This window comes from Schistocerca serialis, chromosome 3 (genome assembly GCF_023864345.2).
Source record: "Schistocerca serialis cubense isolate TAMUIC-IGC-003099 chromosome 3, iqSchSeri2.2, whole genome shotgun sequence".
NCBI classification, from domain to species: Eukaryota; Metazoa; Arthropoda; class Insecta; order Orthoptera; family Acrididae; genus Schistocerca; species Schistocerca serialis.
The window spans coordinates 617,954,143-617,970,163 of record NC_064640.1 but is presented as its reverse complement, the minus strand read 5'-3'; the positions used below and the strand labels follow the sequence as shown (position 1 = coordinate 617,970,163).

The 16,021-nt window shown below is 41.5% G+C and overlaps 1 protein-coding gene across 2 annotated transcripts in view; it reads left to right on the top strand.

Annotated features, from left to right (window-relative positions):
• Window positions 1–4,913: 4,913 nt before the first annotated feature.
• LOC126470502 (uncharacterized) overlaps window positions 4,914–16,021 on the top strand; it is a 219,184-nt gene continuing 208,076 nt past the window's right edge. The window contains exons 1-4 of one of the 2 annotated variants that reach the window (XM_050098386.1): window positions 4,931–5,040; window positions 5,368–5,432; window positions 6,196–6,377; window positions 6,472–6,523. In XM_050098386.1, coding sequence (XP_049954343.1) covers window positions 5,414–5,432; window positions 6,196–6,377; window positions 6,472–6,523 — 253 coding nt within the window. In that variant the 5' untranslated portion in view covers window positions 4,931–5,040; window positions 5,368–5,413. Of the gene's footprint in view, window positions 5,041–5,367; window positions 5,433–6,195; window positions 6,378–6,471; window positions 6,524–16,021 lie in introns of both variants that reach the window. The other variant, XM_050098385.1, reaches the window with a different exon arrangement.

Below are 16,021 nucleotides of genomic sequence, written 5' to 3'. Positions count from 1 at the left end.
AATCCTTTTCTTATTTATTATGTGGTAGGAAAAGTACTCAGTGACGAGGAAAAGTATAAACATCTGACGGAGTCTTCAAAACAATCTCGTAATTATGAATATCCGGACAAAAAAGAAAGGTCCGTTCTGATTGGCTAAAGGTATACTCTTGGCTAGTCTATAGCCAACAACAGAACGGTGCATATTGTTTGCCTTGCGTACTGTCTTCTGGACCAGATAGTGGGGGCAAGCCTTCTGTGGCTCTAAGATCTTCAGTCACTCGTCCGCTTTCAAATAGAAAAAAGCACCAGAAATCTTTAGAAACCATTCTGCTACAGATTATCACAAAATATCAGTGTTAAAAAGCACACATTTCAAACGTTCATGTGAAAACCCTGAAAAAGCTGTAAATAGTTTAATCGAAATTGAGAAACTGAAAATGATTAAATCAAACATAGAGCGGCTGATTCCTATAGTAAAGACGATCATATTATGTGGTCGAGAAAACATATTGTTAAGAGGCCACCAAGATGACGGTACACTGAGTGATGAAATCAGCGAAGGCAAATTTGGAGCACTTTTAAAATTTCGCATTGACTCAGGTGATTCGTCTTTCCAAAAACATTTAGAAACAGCGACAAAAAATGCTACATATCTGAGCAAAACAACTCTGAATCAGCTGACTGATTGTTGCCATTCTGTCATTATGAAAAAGGTACCCAACAAAGTCAAAGAAGCAAAATATTATGCTGTCCTTGGCGACGAAACAACGGATGCCAGTGGTACGGAACAACGCAGTGTATGTATCAAGTATCTGAATCTACAATAAAGCACAATACACAAACACTTCATCTGCTTTCTATCTGCAACTAACATGACTGGTGCTACATTAAGCGATCAAACCGTTCAAGAATTAAATCAAGTCGGCCTACAAGTTACGAATTTGAGAGGTCAAGGTTATGATGGAGGTGCCAACATGTCTGGGAAGTTCAGTGGCGTACAGTCCCGTATAAATCCTACCACTAGCGACTTATATGTATTGTGTAGCACATAAACTAAATCTAGCTATCGTGAGGGCCTGCAGCTTGCCTAGTATTCGCAATATGATGGGAGTTGTAAGTCGTGTTAGCAGTTTTGTGCGCGAGTCACCAAAAAGGTTGGAACTTAATAGCGAGCTATCCTTGAAAAACACCCAGAGGCGAAAAGAGTTACGTTACAAAGTCTTAGTGATACGTGCTGGCTTGAAAGGCATGATGCACTCCTTCAGTTCAAAGAGCTCTTTGACTATATCGTACAGTTTCTTGAAGAAATGTACAGAACTTCGCCGTCATTGTAAATTGCAAGTCTTCTGGCTTCTATTCAACAATACGACTTTGTCTTAACTTTGACGGTAACCGCCGTTGTATTTGAAATTACTTTTCCACTTTCACGGCAGCTGGAGGCTGTTACATTAGATTTCATCCTTTGCTATGATATGGTAGACTGTGTAATAAGAACACTGGAACGATACAGAGACACGAAATACGAAGAAATTTTCGAAAAGCCGTACCATATTGTAGCACCTTTGGACATCCCAGTGAGGGCACCCAGAACCGCCAAACGCTCTGCTCATCGCTCAGATATAGAAGCACCCGATGCCAAGGAATACTACAGGTAAAATAAACCTTTAATACATACACCCGCTTTTTGCTTGATGCAGCATTTCTTTCTTTTCTGTTCTTTCGAGTTCGAGAGTAATGTCATGTCGCGTTTTGTTTCAGATTGAATGTATTGCTTCCTTTCATCGATTTTGTATTGGGACAGTTGAAGAGTCGCTTTTCGAGAGCAGATCACTCTTCAGTTCTCGACCTGTTCGCCCTTATACCAAGTGCCATCGTAAAAGCAGAAAATCTGAACTCTGTAGTGGCAGCTGCTCGTGTTTACAGCAGCGACTTGCCTCATTCTCTCTCGTTATCGGGAGAAATAATTTTTCGGAAGGAGCTCTGGAGAGACAGGGAACATCCCCCCTCCCCCCCTCCCAAACAGCAGCAGAGACACGCCAGGAGACAAATGAATTTTTCCCTAATAAAGATTCTTTTACAAAAAAAATGGTTCAAATGGCTCTGAGCACTATGGGACTTAACATCTATGGTCATCAGTCCCCTAGAACTTAGAACTACTTAAACCTAACTAACCTAAGGACATCACATACATCCATGCCCGAGGCAGGATTCGAACCTGCGACATAGCGGTCACGCGGTTCCAGACTGAAGCGCCTAGAACCGCATGGCCACACCGGCCGGCATTCTTTTACAAATTCTTGCTATCTACTTGTAGTGTGGAGCGTAGCTTCTCTCTTCGCTTAGGCTGGTAAAGTTGTACCTTCGTACGACAATGACGGATGACAGGTTGAATGGTTTGGCTGCCATGTTTATTCACTGACATATATCTGGCAGCCTATAACCTGTCGAAGTCACTGAAGAATTTGCAAAGTATTATCCGAGGGGATTCGCTATGCGTTAAATGAGCAAAATAAAATTATTTGCGCTTTTCAGTATATTAATGTTTACCTTGCGAAAGCCTACGCTCAGTTGGGTCAAGCTCCTCCCAAAACAAAATCCTGGATCCGCCACTTAAGGGAACGGGGTCACCTTCATGCATGCAGTATAAGTATCGTCAAGTTACGTCAGTAAAACAGCTGTATCGCTGGGAAAAGTACGTTCTTCATGATGGCTGTAAACGTGATAAGATGAAGGCAATACACTGCTGGACTTTACAAAAGGTACTAGAGGCTATGGATTATCGACCGCATATCCATGATACTGACTCTCAAAAGAGAGCCTTCCGAACGATCAGGGAAGGAAAGTTACATAATTTCATGGCAAGCCCCAAATGACTACCGAATTTTCAAAAGGTGCATGAAATTTTATTTGGGAAAATAACAAAATTTATAACTAGACACTACATAAAGGATGAAAATATCTCGACGAGGTCATGTTAAGACCTGCAGTGCAAGTTAACGATCACATCAGCGTTTTGGTGGGCTAAAGGGGTGCACAGCTCTGATCAGAGCGGATTCAGCCTCGAGTTGCACTCTGGATGTACTTTGTTCCAAAAGGATACAAAGAAAGTTGAATCCATGGTGCAGTCATTGTCATCAGTTACAGTCACACGATTCAACGTGCTGTCTCTGTAGCTGACAAGGTGTTTACAACCCTTTTCGTATTTTTAAAAGAAACTTAGGAGACTCTGGAATGAGAATCAGACAATCTGTTTTTGAAGGCCCTAGTGTCCTTGTGGCTGCATTAAAATTTGGTAAACTAACGTCTGACCATGTCAAAAGATATTTGACAGAAGTTTTCTTTCCCAGTGCGGGAGCAAAACCTGTATTATTGTTAGAATCCTGGCGTGGCCAGTGTGAATGATCGTTTTTGGGTGTCATATCTGAGGACAAGGAAATTGTACATCTCGTGAGCCCAAAAGGCTTGATGGGACAGGTACAGCCATTGGACTATATGACTTTCGATGTTGGAAGAACTTTGTGAGAAGATTTTTCAGATCTAATTCTGCTGCATGATTATGATATCAATCCTCACTTGAGGAACAATATAATCAAGCTGCAGTCACTAGTACACAGTCAATTCTCTTCACCAAGGTTTTCCTGGAGCAAACCGGGATATAGAAGATCGCCCACCACAATTTGCGACGCCTGCTGCATTTTGTTTTTTCTTGTCCTATTTATTGTGTGTATCGTGTGAAGAAATGTCGTTCATTTTGTGTGCATGGTACACAAATGCGTTATGTTGTAAGCATATCTTTACGGACTGTCATTATTGCAAAGACTTTGTATCTTAGTAATGGGTTATTTCAATTAACAGAATACAAGTATGTGAAACAGTAAACTAAAAAACAAAAAAAGTGAATTGAAAACGTAAAATTACAATTTACATAATGAAACAAAAATCTGTACAACGAATAATTAGAGTAATATGTACGATTAGATATTTTAATGAGGTACATTGGCGCATATTCTGACAGCACGTTTTGTACGATTTAATTTTCCTAAAATGGTGTTTTTGGAAAAAAGTTTTATTACACATGAATGTATGCGGTGTGAAAGCTTCTTTAATTTATGTTGTAACAAACGTTTCCCTTTTGTAAAATTCATTAAAGGACGTGGGATAATATGCAAATTTTCCATTTTTTAAAGTTGATTACACAGTTTTGAAGAAAATAACGTAGAGGATTATCTTCTCCCAGTACACACCGCCAAGTTTCTTCAGGATCGTTCATTGACACATGGGAATGTTCCCTTGTAAGTTCTAGAGACGAAATGCAGGGAAGACATGGTGATTTGCATGGGACACAGTAACAAAAGTTGGTTGTGGTAGTAGCGTATTTACGGGTCTGGAGGCAGTTTCTCGAAGAGACTGAAGGAGATTCTGTGGGCATAACAGCCTGTTTGTGCTTTAGTGTTATATTATATAAATGGTGTATACTCAAGTGTACATTGCACAGTATGGTCCAACCGTATTAAGCAGTACAGTTGTTAAAGATACTGTCCTTATCTTCGGGAGAATGAAGTTTAGTGTCTTCTCTGGCAATCTTGATTTTGCTCAGTCGTTTCTGGCGAATTCTCCCAAGACCATGACCAGCCACTAGACCTATCCTCGCAAAAACATACTTAATTCTGTGTGTGTGTACACACACACACACACACACACACACACACATATATATATATGTATATATATATATATACATATATATATATATATATATATATATATATATATATATATGTGCTATTGATTTTTATTATATTATGATGGCAAATCCCGCATCATCGTAAGATGACCTCTGAATGAATAAATACATAAAACATAAATAAGCCGAGCATCATCGAAGATTCACACTATCGATAGATCGTTCGGGTCGAATACGGCAGTTGTTCACATGTCGTCTGGCGCGTAGACATGAATTTGAGTGCAGGGAACGAATGTTTACATATTGGAGTATTGTATAATTCAACAAGTGGCTAGAATTGCATCATGAAACGAGGAATTTCACATAAAGAGAAACGTAAGTATATTAAAATGGCAGGATAGAGTATTGTAAATTTGAGTATTCGCTAATTTTAAAGTATTTTATTGCAGTGTTTATGTTCCGTTTTGAATGTACTAGTTATTTTATGTATATGGTTTGAGGGACTGGCCAAGTGGAATATTGGCTGGTAATGTGTGTAGAGTTTTATTTAAATATGATGTATGCAATGTTATCCAAGAATTAGTTTTTAAACGTCTCGCGCACTGTGTACTGTGAATTTAAACGGAGAATTTTTACAAGTTCTTCCTAGTCCCACTCTGTAGTTACTATTTACAAAATTGTAATCGTCGACTCGATTCTTAGCACTTTTCAGTAACTGAATTTCCAAGAATTGGAAACAACGAACAGAATGGGCCCTTTTAGCCAAGGTAGGTATCTAGAAATTTTGTTAACTCAGTTGTTTAATAGTTGATAGAAATTCATTTGAATACACTGAACGACGTATAAGTCTTATCAGATGTGATTTACAGGACTGGTAATAGCTGAATCCTAACGAACAGTTCATTTCACACACAGTTTACTCATCTTGTGTGGACATGTACCATGGTGTATGTGTCCCATACGTTGAGTTTGAATTTAAGTATACAGTGTAGAAAAAATCATAAATCTGGATAATGTTGATTTTTTTTTTTTTGTGTTTGGTACCTGTAACGTTTCCTGTTATGTTGGTAGAAATTAATGCCAATCCCCCTTCCTCCTCAGTTCCCTTAGAAAACTGTTATGTTCGACTATTAACGTTAATCTGTGTGAAAGACCTGATTCAACCTGACTCTGAAGTCACATTCAGGAGGACAGCAGTTCAAACCTGCACCCATCCATTCTGATTTAGGTTTTCCATGCTTCCGTAAATTGCTTCAAGCAAATGCCGGGATGGTTCCTTTGAAAGGACATGGTCGACTCTCTCCCCCACCCTTCCTGAATCCGGAGACCAATGACCTCACTGTTTGGTCCCCTTCCCAGAATCAACCAACTAATTACCATGACTCGTTAATGCTATGTCACATACCTCCCTAAAAATGTAGTCGTCTGTAAAGGTGAAGGCTAGTACTGTTAGAGTGAAATGGATAATTATTAGAGATTATTAAAGGTGTGCTAACAGAGTCATCGCTAACTTGAGTGCTTGATTTGTAGGCACTTCACTTGAGGCGAATATTGCCACACTGTGCAGAAGATTTAGGTTTCATGAAGTGGAAGAACATGTGCTGCCTATTTTTCGCAAAGTCACTTGGAGACAAGTTTTGTATTCGCTAAAGAGACATAGGAAAAGTCTTAGTTTAGTGAATATTGCACAAGCACTGATTGCATCAGCAAAGGTAAGTTCACAGCAGAAATTAAATTGTGTATGAATTAAGTTAACTTTGCATTGCATTAAGTTTTGTTTTATTTCTTCTTTTGCACGCCCTAAAGGATGAGCCGTTTGCATTCCTGGAGGACATGTATTTTGAACTGTACCTCACACGTAAGTTGCACAATGGAAACAACCAATGTTGGAAACTGGTGAAGCTTTCTCTTTCATAGATGTTATTGATTCACATTGCTATGTGGAATGCATTTTGCTATAGTCTAGAGATGTTGATCCTTTAAGGTGTTTGTAAGGTTTTTTTTTTTTTTTTTTTTTTTTTAATTTTGTATTGTTACATAGGTAAATACCAGTACCAGTGGTGTGCTATAGAAGTGGTGTTTGTTTATAAAAGTTGAATTGACACAGTTCCCTTCATGGTTACTTTTATTCTATTCGTGTGCATCTTCCCATTTTGCCATGATGAATACTACTGCACTCCAGGACATTTGTTACATACAGTGCCCATATATTATGTTGTAAAGTAAGGCTGTGGTAGAGGTAAGTTAGTGCATCTGGTTTCTCACAGGCAGAAATGAACAGACTGCTGTCTTCTGTCAAGGTTTGCGCACTGTCTGCACCCAAAATTCACCTATAGGGTTGATTGGGGTATGTGGGTGTAAATGAGTATTTTCATAATTCTTCCTCTAATCTTCCTACATAATCAAATTAAATACATATTCTACACTTCACGGATGTCTATAATGTGATTTAAGTTTGCCGGCCACAGTGGTAGTGCCATTTTGAAATAGATGTTTCTCTCAGTAATGCAATGAAGGTACACACAATTTTCATAAAATTAGTGAAAAGTCACCAGTAGTATGTTAGAAAATTAAGACTTATGAATTTGGGTATAATTGTAGGTTAGGGTGGACAGTGGTTGTAGTTTTCCTTTTAAGATTGTGCCATGTGCATATATTACATATTTAGGAAAGATGGCATATATGCACAGAAGCACTTTTTTTCGGTTGAAGAATGAAGTGTCCAACAGTAAAAATTCAGATACAGCTCTACTTAAATTTTATAACTGCTGCTACTAATTGTGATGTAACACACACAAGTTTATGGGTGAAAATTAGTCAGTTTTGTACATTACCTCTTCCACTCATGGAGGAAGGTTGTCCTCCAGTTACATGGTAGACTTACTGTTATTTCATCTGAAGAAGTCGTTGCTAAATACACTCAGTTTGGTTGTGAGTTGGCAAAGCCAGTGAATGTCACAAGCTATTTTTTGCAGATTAAGGTTGTTGTGACAGGCTGATGTGTTGTGTAGAGCTAGGGCTATATTCATATTACAATTACCTTGACAGATGTTTCAATGAGTCAAGTGGTAAGGGCCAGCCACCATCCAATCGCAGCTCATTCTCGAGCACCATGTGCTTGCTGTGTTGCCTGTTTTCATAAATACATCCAGAGCCTCATCTGCTGTGGCTGGTTTCATGCTGCCAGCATGGCCCACTGTCATTTTAATCTGAGTGTCTGTTAGATTGGAAAGTGATGAAATGGTTGATAGAAGCTACAAAACTTTACTTCTTCTTGGGGTCCCATCCAGTGTAATTTTTGTGTTTGGTATGTGGGGGCAAAGGTCTTGTTGCATTTCACAAGTGTGTTATTGCTCATTGAAATGGCAGTCATTTGAGCAGGAAGTCAATATGGTGAATTCCATCGTCAATAAGCTGTGTGCCTTGAACGAAGAGGTAAAGCATACTTTTAGGTATAAATATATAAGATTTCAGTATTCGCCATCTTGTGTATTAACTAAAATCTAAATCGTTAAATGTGACGATATCCATAACCATGGAGGACTATGTACTAAAGTTGCTGCGTAACGCCTTGTTAGTTAGTTGATGTTGCATATGAGGCACAGCTTCATTGTGGGCTTCTGTCTCACCTCATGTCTTCATCATTCCTGCACTTCAAAATGCTTTTTAGTGTTTTGTCGAATACAAAATCACGTCTGACATGTATCTCTAACACTTTACCCACTCACTTCAGGAACTACTAATGAGATAATTTTGGTCTGAAGCCACGGACAGAGGCACTAATAAGAGGCATGACTCTTGAAGGAAAATGGCATGTCTTAGAGGGGAAATCGATTGTGCACCTGGTGGTGGTGAAGGAACAATTCAGGCGGGATTGAAAACTGACTGAGATGTCCCATCTCAGGGATGTGTCAAACATGTACTAATGCCATAGGGAAAAGAATAAATGGTCAAACACTACAGAGATCTAGATTCTAAGATTTACATTGTGATTTTGAAAATCTCTAGACTTCCTTGTCTTTTGAGTATGCGGAAAGGAATTGAAAATTTCATGCGTTCGCTCAGGAAACAAAATTGCGTGGGATGGATTGAGATTGGGCAAAAGAGTTCATGAAAAGAAATTCCATCCCTGAAAGCACCAAGGATAACCATAATTTCTAGAACATAGGTGTCAATAATCAGCAGAAAGCTCTTTATTTCCAGACTTCAATTGAAGTCTTTAGATAGTATGAGTTCCCACCAAACTGGATGTGTAATACAGGTGAAATTGGTGTTCTAATAGTTCCAAAGAATATGCATAAACTTGTTGCTCCTGGAGGTGAGAGAGGTGTCAAAACATGTTTCAGCTGACCAAAATAAAGAATGACTGTTGCACGCTGTAAGAGTTTCATAGATCTTCCATTGTTTTTCATATTTGCTCTGAAAAGACAGAATCCTATATTGATGAAAAATGCCCCAACTGGATGTGGGCTGATTAAGGGTACATGAACACAGATACATTTCTAGTGTATGTAGAGCTGTTCAGGAAGCATGCAAATTGCAACACAGTTTTGCTGATATTAGATAACCATATCATACACATTTCCCTGCAATCAATCACCTGGGCCAAATGTAGCAATAGTAATATGTGCAGTCGGCCATCCCATAGCAGTCGAAAAGTGCACACTCTCGACTGGAACTTATTCAGCCCTCTGTATAATTATTGTTATTCTGTCTTGTGTGACAACTGGGCTAGTCAGGTACCAATTGTCATGTTGATGACCTGCTAAATCAATCATTTCAGAAGTCTGCAACTGTGGAAAAGGCCACTGAAAGGTTCAGACCGACAGGCATCTTCCCACCTGAAACCAATATCTTAGCTAAGATCTCTTGCCACCTGAAGTGACAAGCCAAGAAATAGTAGATGCAACTGATACAAATTATCTTGTTGTACAAATATATTTGACATGGTGTAATAGGAAACTTTGTCAAATATCGCCTTTTGTCAAATTTGCGTTTGTGTGTGTGTGTGTGTGTGTGTGTGTGTGTGTGTGTGTGTGTGTGTGTGTGTGTGTGTTGTTGTTAACAAAGGCCATTGTCCGAAAGCTTTAAGTGTGAAAATTTTGTTGTTGTGCCTATCGGTGATTCAGCATCTCCACTAAATGGTGAGTGGCAACTTTCCTCTCATAATATTGTTACATTCCATCCTGGATTTTTCATTGCTTGACTTTCGTCAAATTTATATGATCCACTCTAGGGTGTAGCTCTAGATTTGATCAAAGACAGAGATTTTCATCTATTTACTGCAAGGAGAAATGTAACTGATAAGAATGCTAGCACTGCTGCACCTATAGGACATATAATGTGTTCATAAATGTGACTGCTGCAAGGTTCACGTGTTGGTTTCAACAACTAAGTTGAGATGTATGAAGGTGATGAAGTGCTTTATGATGTTAAACATCCCAAACATAAAAACTGACTGAGAAGAAATGAAAGCTATAAAATAATTGTGGACAGCATTAGCTGTAAAATACAGCAGGATGTACTTCGGAAGATACAAAACACACACACACACACACACACACACACACACACACACACAGAGTCGCAGTCATGTTTACATACTGTACAAATATTTTGCATGTTTCTGTTCACTGCAGATACAGAAAAGTGGACCCAGTACACAGGTTGTTTACCAGTTGCCAGTGTACTGAGTCACACTTCCAAAATTTAGGGACCAACCAACTGACAAATGTCAGCAACGCAGTATGTGGGAGTGGGAGAGGAATTACCACTTTTGATTTTGTGGTAGGTGTATTTGATGAAAAAATGTGATTTACTTTCACAGCACCATTAGAAAATGTTTTAAACTCGTCTAATCATTGTCCCGTGTATTGCACATCCAGAAACAGGTTGGCAAACCGTAGTTTGCATTTCCTGTAGGTTGTTGGTGCTTTGTGACTCAAGGTATCTACAATTTTCTTCTAGTGTAGACAGTTTCCAAATGAGTGTACACATTTTCTCTTCTTAGTTAACAAGTTATGCAGTGTGTACGCAGCTAATGTTATTGAAGTAAAGTTTTCTGAAGGTAGGTGTATAAAAGTAAGAAAAATTCTGAAGCAGCTAGCAAAAATACTGAAGGTGCTTTCCACTAGTTTTGTCCATTGTGACAACCTGTAATTAAACAACTTTGCTTCCTATGTGACTCCCTACAAAGGCTCCAACTTCATAATGTTGTAGCTTAGAGCATCATCTTCCAGCACAACCATTGGAGTTGTTGTATTCGTGTCCCCTAACTTTCTGCCTTCAAGAAAGTTCAAAATAGATCTGTCGATAAGACATTCCCTCGGCTTAGTTTTGGCAAACACTCCGGCCTTACCAACACACCCATTAGTTCCTGTATCCATGTACAAGAACTTGTAGTTAGTATATACAAGTGCCAACAGAATTATGCTGTTCAAAGATCTGTATTTGGCAAAGTGAGGTATTCAAATGTGGACATTTGATGTGAATATGCTTTCGAGCCACTGCCCCTATTGTCTTACAAGTATTCAATTTTTCCTGAATCATTTTCAACTTGATCCCACTCTTCTCCGCCTGTGGATATATGTAAATAAACTTTTGTGTCTAATATAATATGTGATTAATGGCTTTTCTTGCTATATTAATACTAGAAAATAGAGATTAGGATAACAAGGAGGAAGAGGATGAAGGTGAAGTTGGCTGGAATGAACCCCAGCCAGCCCCAAGAAAAGGCTTCCAGAAAGAAAAGGGGTAAATGTCCAGATGTTCATCGGGAGGCTACCAGAATGAAATGACAAGCAGCTGCGCTTAACCAGCTAGAGAAGATTTCGTAAAATGTCTTGTTAACTTCAAGCTGAAAGACTCAGATATCCTGGTGAGTTTTGATGTTGTTTCATTATTCACCAGTGTGCCTCTTTGAGAGTCAGTTGAGCTTATTGCACAGAAATTTGACGAGAAGATGACTAACCTTTTCAAGCATGTTCTGACCGCCACGAATTTTCTCTTTAATGGAGAATACTATGAACAAACAGGAGGAGTCGCAATGGGGAGCCCACTCTTACCTGTGGTCACGAATTTCTATATGGAGTACTTCGAGGAGGAAACTTTGGCATCATCCAAATGGAAACCTTTTTGTTTTCTACATTATGTGGATTACACATTTGTGATCTCGCCCCCATGGAAGGGACAAGCTCCTAGACTTCTTACACACCTGAACTCCATTTATCCTAACATCAAATTCACTATGGAGACTGAAGCAGAAGGAAGATTACCATTCCAGGAAAAGAAGAGCGGATGGCACCGTGGGCCACTGGGTAGACAGGAAGAAAACGCACACCGACCTGTATTTTCATGCGGATGGCTGCTACCACCCTGCGCAGAGGAATGGGGTGCACACCATCTCTGATGCAGAGTGTCTGTCCCAAGAGCTGGAACAGCTCAAAACTGTATTCCAGAAAAACAAGTACTCAGAATGGCAGATCAGATGTGCTCTCCACCCCACCTCTACAGTACAGCGTGTGGAGACAGAAGAAGGCACGGAGAAAGAGATAGCCACTGCCTATATACCCTATACTGGCACACTATTGGGGAAAATAGGATGAATGTGAGGAAACACCAAGTAGGAACTGTCTTTTACCCACCAAATAAAACGCGAGCATTATTGGGAGGTGTCAAAGACGATCTCGGTTTGCGGAAGGCCGACATATACCAGATTCCGTGTCAATGTGGGAAGACTTGTATTGGACAGACAGTGCGCAACATTGAATGTCGTTGCCGAGAACATCAGAGGCACACCCGACTTGGGTACCCCAACAAGTCGGCGATCGCAGAGTATCGTTTGCTCGAAAATCACGATGTGGACTACCAACATACCAGGGTCTTGGCATAGACATCTAAATACTGGGACAGCGTCGTTAGAGAGGCTATCGAAATTAGTACCAGGGACGGAGGATATATGGGACAGGTCTTGCATATAGGTCTCTTACAGGAATGTGAACCATGAGGCAAGGGGTGGGGAGCAGGGGTTGTGTGGGGATGGGCAAGGATATTGTGTAGTTTCAGTAGGTGGTGGAATACAGCTGTGGGCATGGCGAGAAGGAACACTACTTTTCCCAATGCCTGATGGGTTCCCAACCTTCCTAGTTGCCATGACTAACTATATCCTCAGCCACAATTACGTCTCCTTGGAACACATCAGCTACAAACAGATCCAGGGTATGCGAATAGGCACCCAAAAGGTACAATACTTTGCCAACCTTCTCATAGTCTGTCTAGAGGAATTCTTTCTAACCACCCAGAATCCCAAATCCCTCACCTGGTCCAGATTCATTGATTGCATCTGTGTGATCTAGATCGAGGGTGAGGACAGCCTATCTACATTCCTCCAGAACCTCAACACCTTCTCCTCCATTTGCTACAACCGGTCCACCTCAACCCAACAAGCCACCTTCCTTGATGTTGACCTCATCAAAGGTGGCTATACCCCTGCCAGGGGGCTTGCCACTCTTTGGCCTGGTTTGTGCTTGGCTTCCACTGGGCCCCAGCCTTTGCAGCATCTTCTCCCTTCCGTAGTGCATGTCTAGTCTCTTGCTATTCATTTTCCCCTTACTTGGGAACATGTCTGGGATGTTGTTGGAAGTGTCTTATGCATATTTAGTCGCCAATATCAGAAAAGTCTCTCCACTGTCTTTCATTCCTTCCTTCTTTCTTTCTTTCATTTGCCTTCTACCCTTCATCCGCTTAGGCATTTGAGGTTCTCTTTTTCTTCTTCCTCCGTGTGCATTCCTGAAGGCCAGCCCACACAATTCTCAGTCCTGGATTGACAGGTAGGGTTTCCACGTTCCCCCTGGTACAGGTCAGGCCCAGGGAGGGGTGATTGCCTGAGCTGCTACCTTCCTAAACTGCCAATTGGTCCCCCTGTCAGGTGTTAGGGACATGTAACCTGAGGTGTGAACAATCACCTAAGGCGTTTGTGGCCCCTCCTGAGGGGGATCCCCAATTGGAAGGAGTGCGCCATCGGAGGCACTGGCGATCATGGATGATTTTCTCACAATGAGCCAATCACCATCTTCACAGTCAACGTCTACGAAACGGAATGAGGCTAATAATTCAAAGACCCTCCCAGCTGCACCACAGTTCCTTGTGGTTTCATGTACTGAAGACAGGCAGTTCTTTGCTACGATGAATCGGTTTATTATTCAGTAAAGGCATTGATACAACTGCTAGCCCTGTGAAATCCTGCTCTCATTTACGAAATGGCACTTTGCTTTTGGAGACTACTACTTATTTTCAAGCACAACTGCTTGCAGCTTCGCACCTCCACAGCTCTCCTGTTCTTGTAAAGGCCCACTGAATGCTGAATTCGTCCCATAGTGCTATTTACATTAGGCGGCCGGCCTGTGTGGCCGAGCAGTTCTAGGCGCTTCAGTCTGGAACCGCACGACCGCTACGGTCGCAGGTTCGAATCCTGCCTCGGGCATGGAGGTGTGTGATGTCCTTAGGTTAGTTAGGTTTAAGTAGTTCTAAGTTCTAGGGGACTGATGACCTCAGAAGTTAAGTCCCATAGTGCTCAGAGCCATTTGAACCATTTTTGAACGTGCAGGGTGCTCAATAGTTTCACTGATGCATCTCTGATCAGTGTGTCATACAGTCTGTCAGGTGATGAAAATAGTAGATGCATCCTTGGTGCTCAAATGAACTCTCTTTCTGACTTTCAACAGATTGGTGCTTCCATCCTAAATCAAAGCAGGCTATGAAGTTACCAGTACGACTGTATATCCTGAACCCGATGTGCTGCTGCCAGTGTCATTGTTACAAATACACTTGAGAGTACTGTCGATACCCAGCCAAATGTGTAACATGTGGTAGGGATGCTCACGAGGGCAGTTGTCCACCTTCTCCTTGCCACTGTATCAAATGCAATGGCAACTACGCTGCCTTCTCTCGAGATTGCCCTGTGTATCTCAATGAGCGGGCGGTCCAGGAAATCCGGGTAAAACAAAAAGTTCATTACCTGCTTGCGTGCAAGTTATTGGCTAGTCAGAAACCCTGGGTTCTACCATCTGGCACTTACAGTACTGTTCTTGCTACATCTCACTCCATGAAAGACATGGTCACACAGACATGCAGCATCAGATTCAGCTCTGAGGTTGTGAAATTGCCCAGTATCAAGGTAGCATCATCCAGCTGTGCAGCAAACCATCAAACTCTTGCCTCAAGGGGTGAAGTCACCAGCTATACAACCAGCAGGCTGGACAGGACAGGAGTAGTACTCTCGTGAAGACTTCCTACGTCTCTCCAGCCAACCAATGCCTGAGTCTTCCTCTATTAACCGGAAAGTTTCGAAGAAGTCCCACAAAGGCAAATGGTCCTCTCCTTGTGCGACTCGAAGATTCTCTTTGACGATGTCACCGTGTGATACTTTCACCTGGCCGGCCTCTGTGTTGTCGGTGGGCACGGCCAACCATTTCTCTGCATTGGTCTCTGCAGATGGACAGCACGAGAAAGCCAGTGCTACTGTGGACCTTATGGAGCAGGATCGTCCTGCCTCTGTGCCTTGTAGCAGCAAGTCTTCTCAGGCTGGGGCACGGCAGCCACTGAGGTGACACCCCCTTCTGTTTTTACTCGTTATGACTCTAATGGAACGTTCATGGCCTTTGATCCAACTAAGAGGATTTATGGCTGCTTTTAGAATTGCAATGTTGCCTTGTACTCTGCCTTCAAGAAACACAATTGCATCCTCACTACTGCTTTGAGCTTTCGCATTTCTTTCTGGACCGTTTTGACCTTCCCCCTGAGGTCGGCATTCCACCTCATGGGGAAGTCGTGCTGCTCGTACAAGATGACGTTCATAGTCCCTGACTCCCTGACTTCAAGTTGCTGCAGTTCACCTTTTCCTTCCTCACCTGACTTTCTCTCTTTGTACTCTTTATATCACTCTGTCACCAGAGGAGACTTCCTCCATCTTACTGGGCAGCTACCTCACCCATTTCTGCTGCTCGGTGACTTTAACACGCACCATCCCCTTTGGAGTTCTCCCAGAACATGTCATAGAAGTGGCCTCTGGGCTGACCTCGGTCATCTTAACCTCTTCTGCCTTAACACTGGAGCACCCACATTCCATTCCAACTCCTCACACACCTTTTCTTATTTGGACCTAATCTTCTGCACTGCCCAGCTTGCCCATCGTCTCGACTGGTCCATTCTGACACCTACTAGAGTGACCATTTCCCGTGTACTATCCATTTGCTGACTTTTACCCCACCTGCGTGCACACCCAAATGACAGCTTACTAAGGCCGACTGATGGCTTTACTCCTCCCTGGTGACCTTTGATGAATCGGATTTCCCCAGTT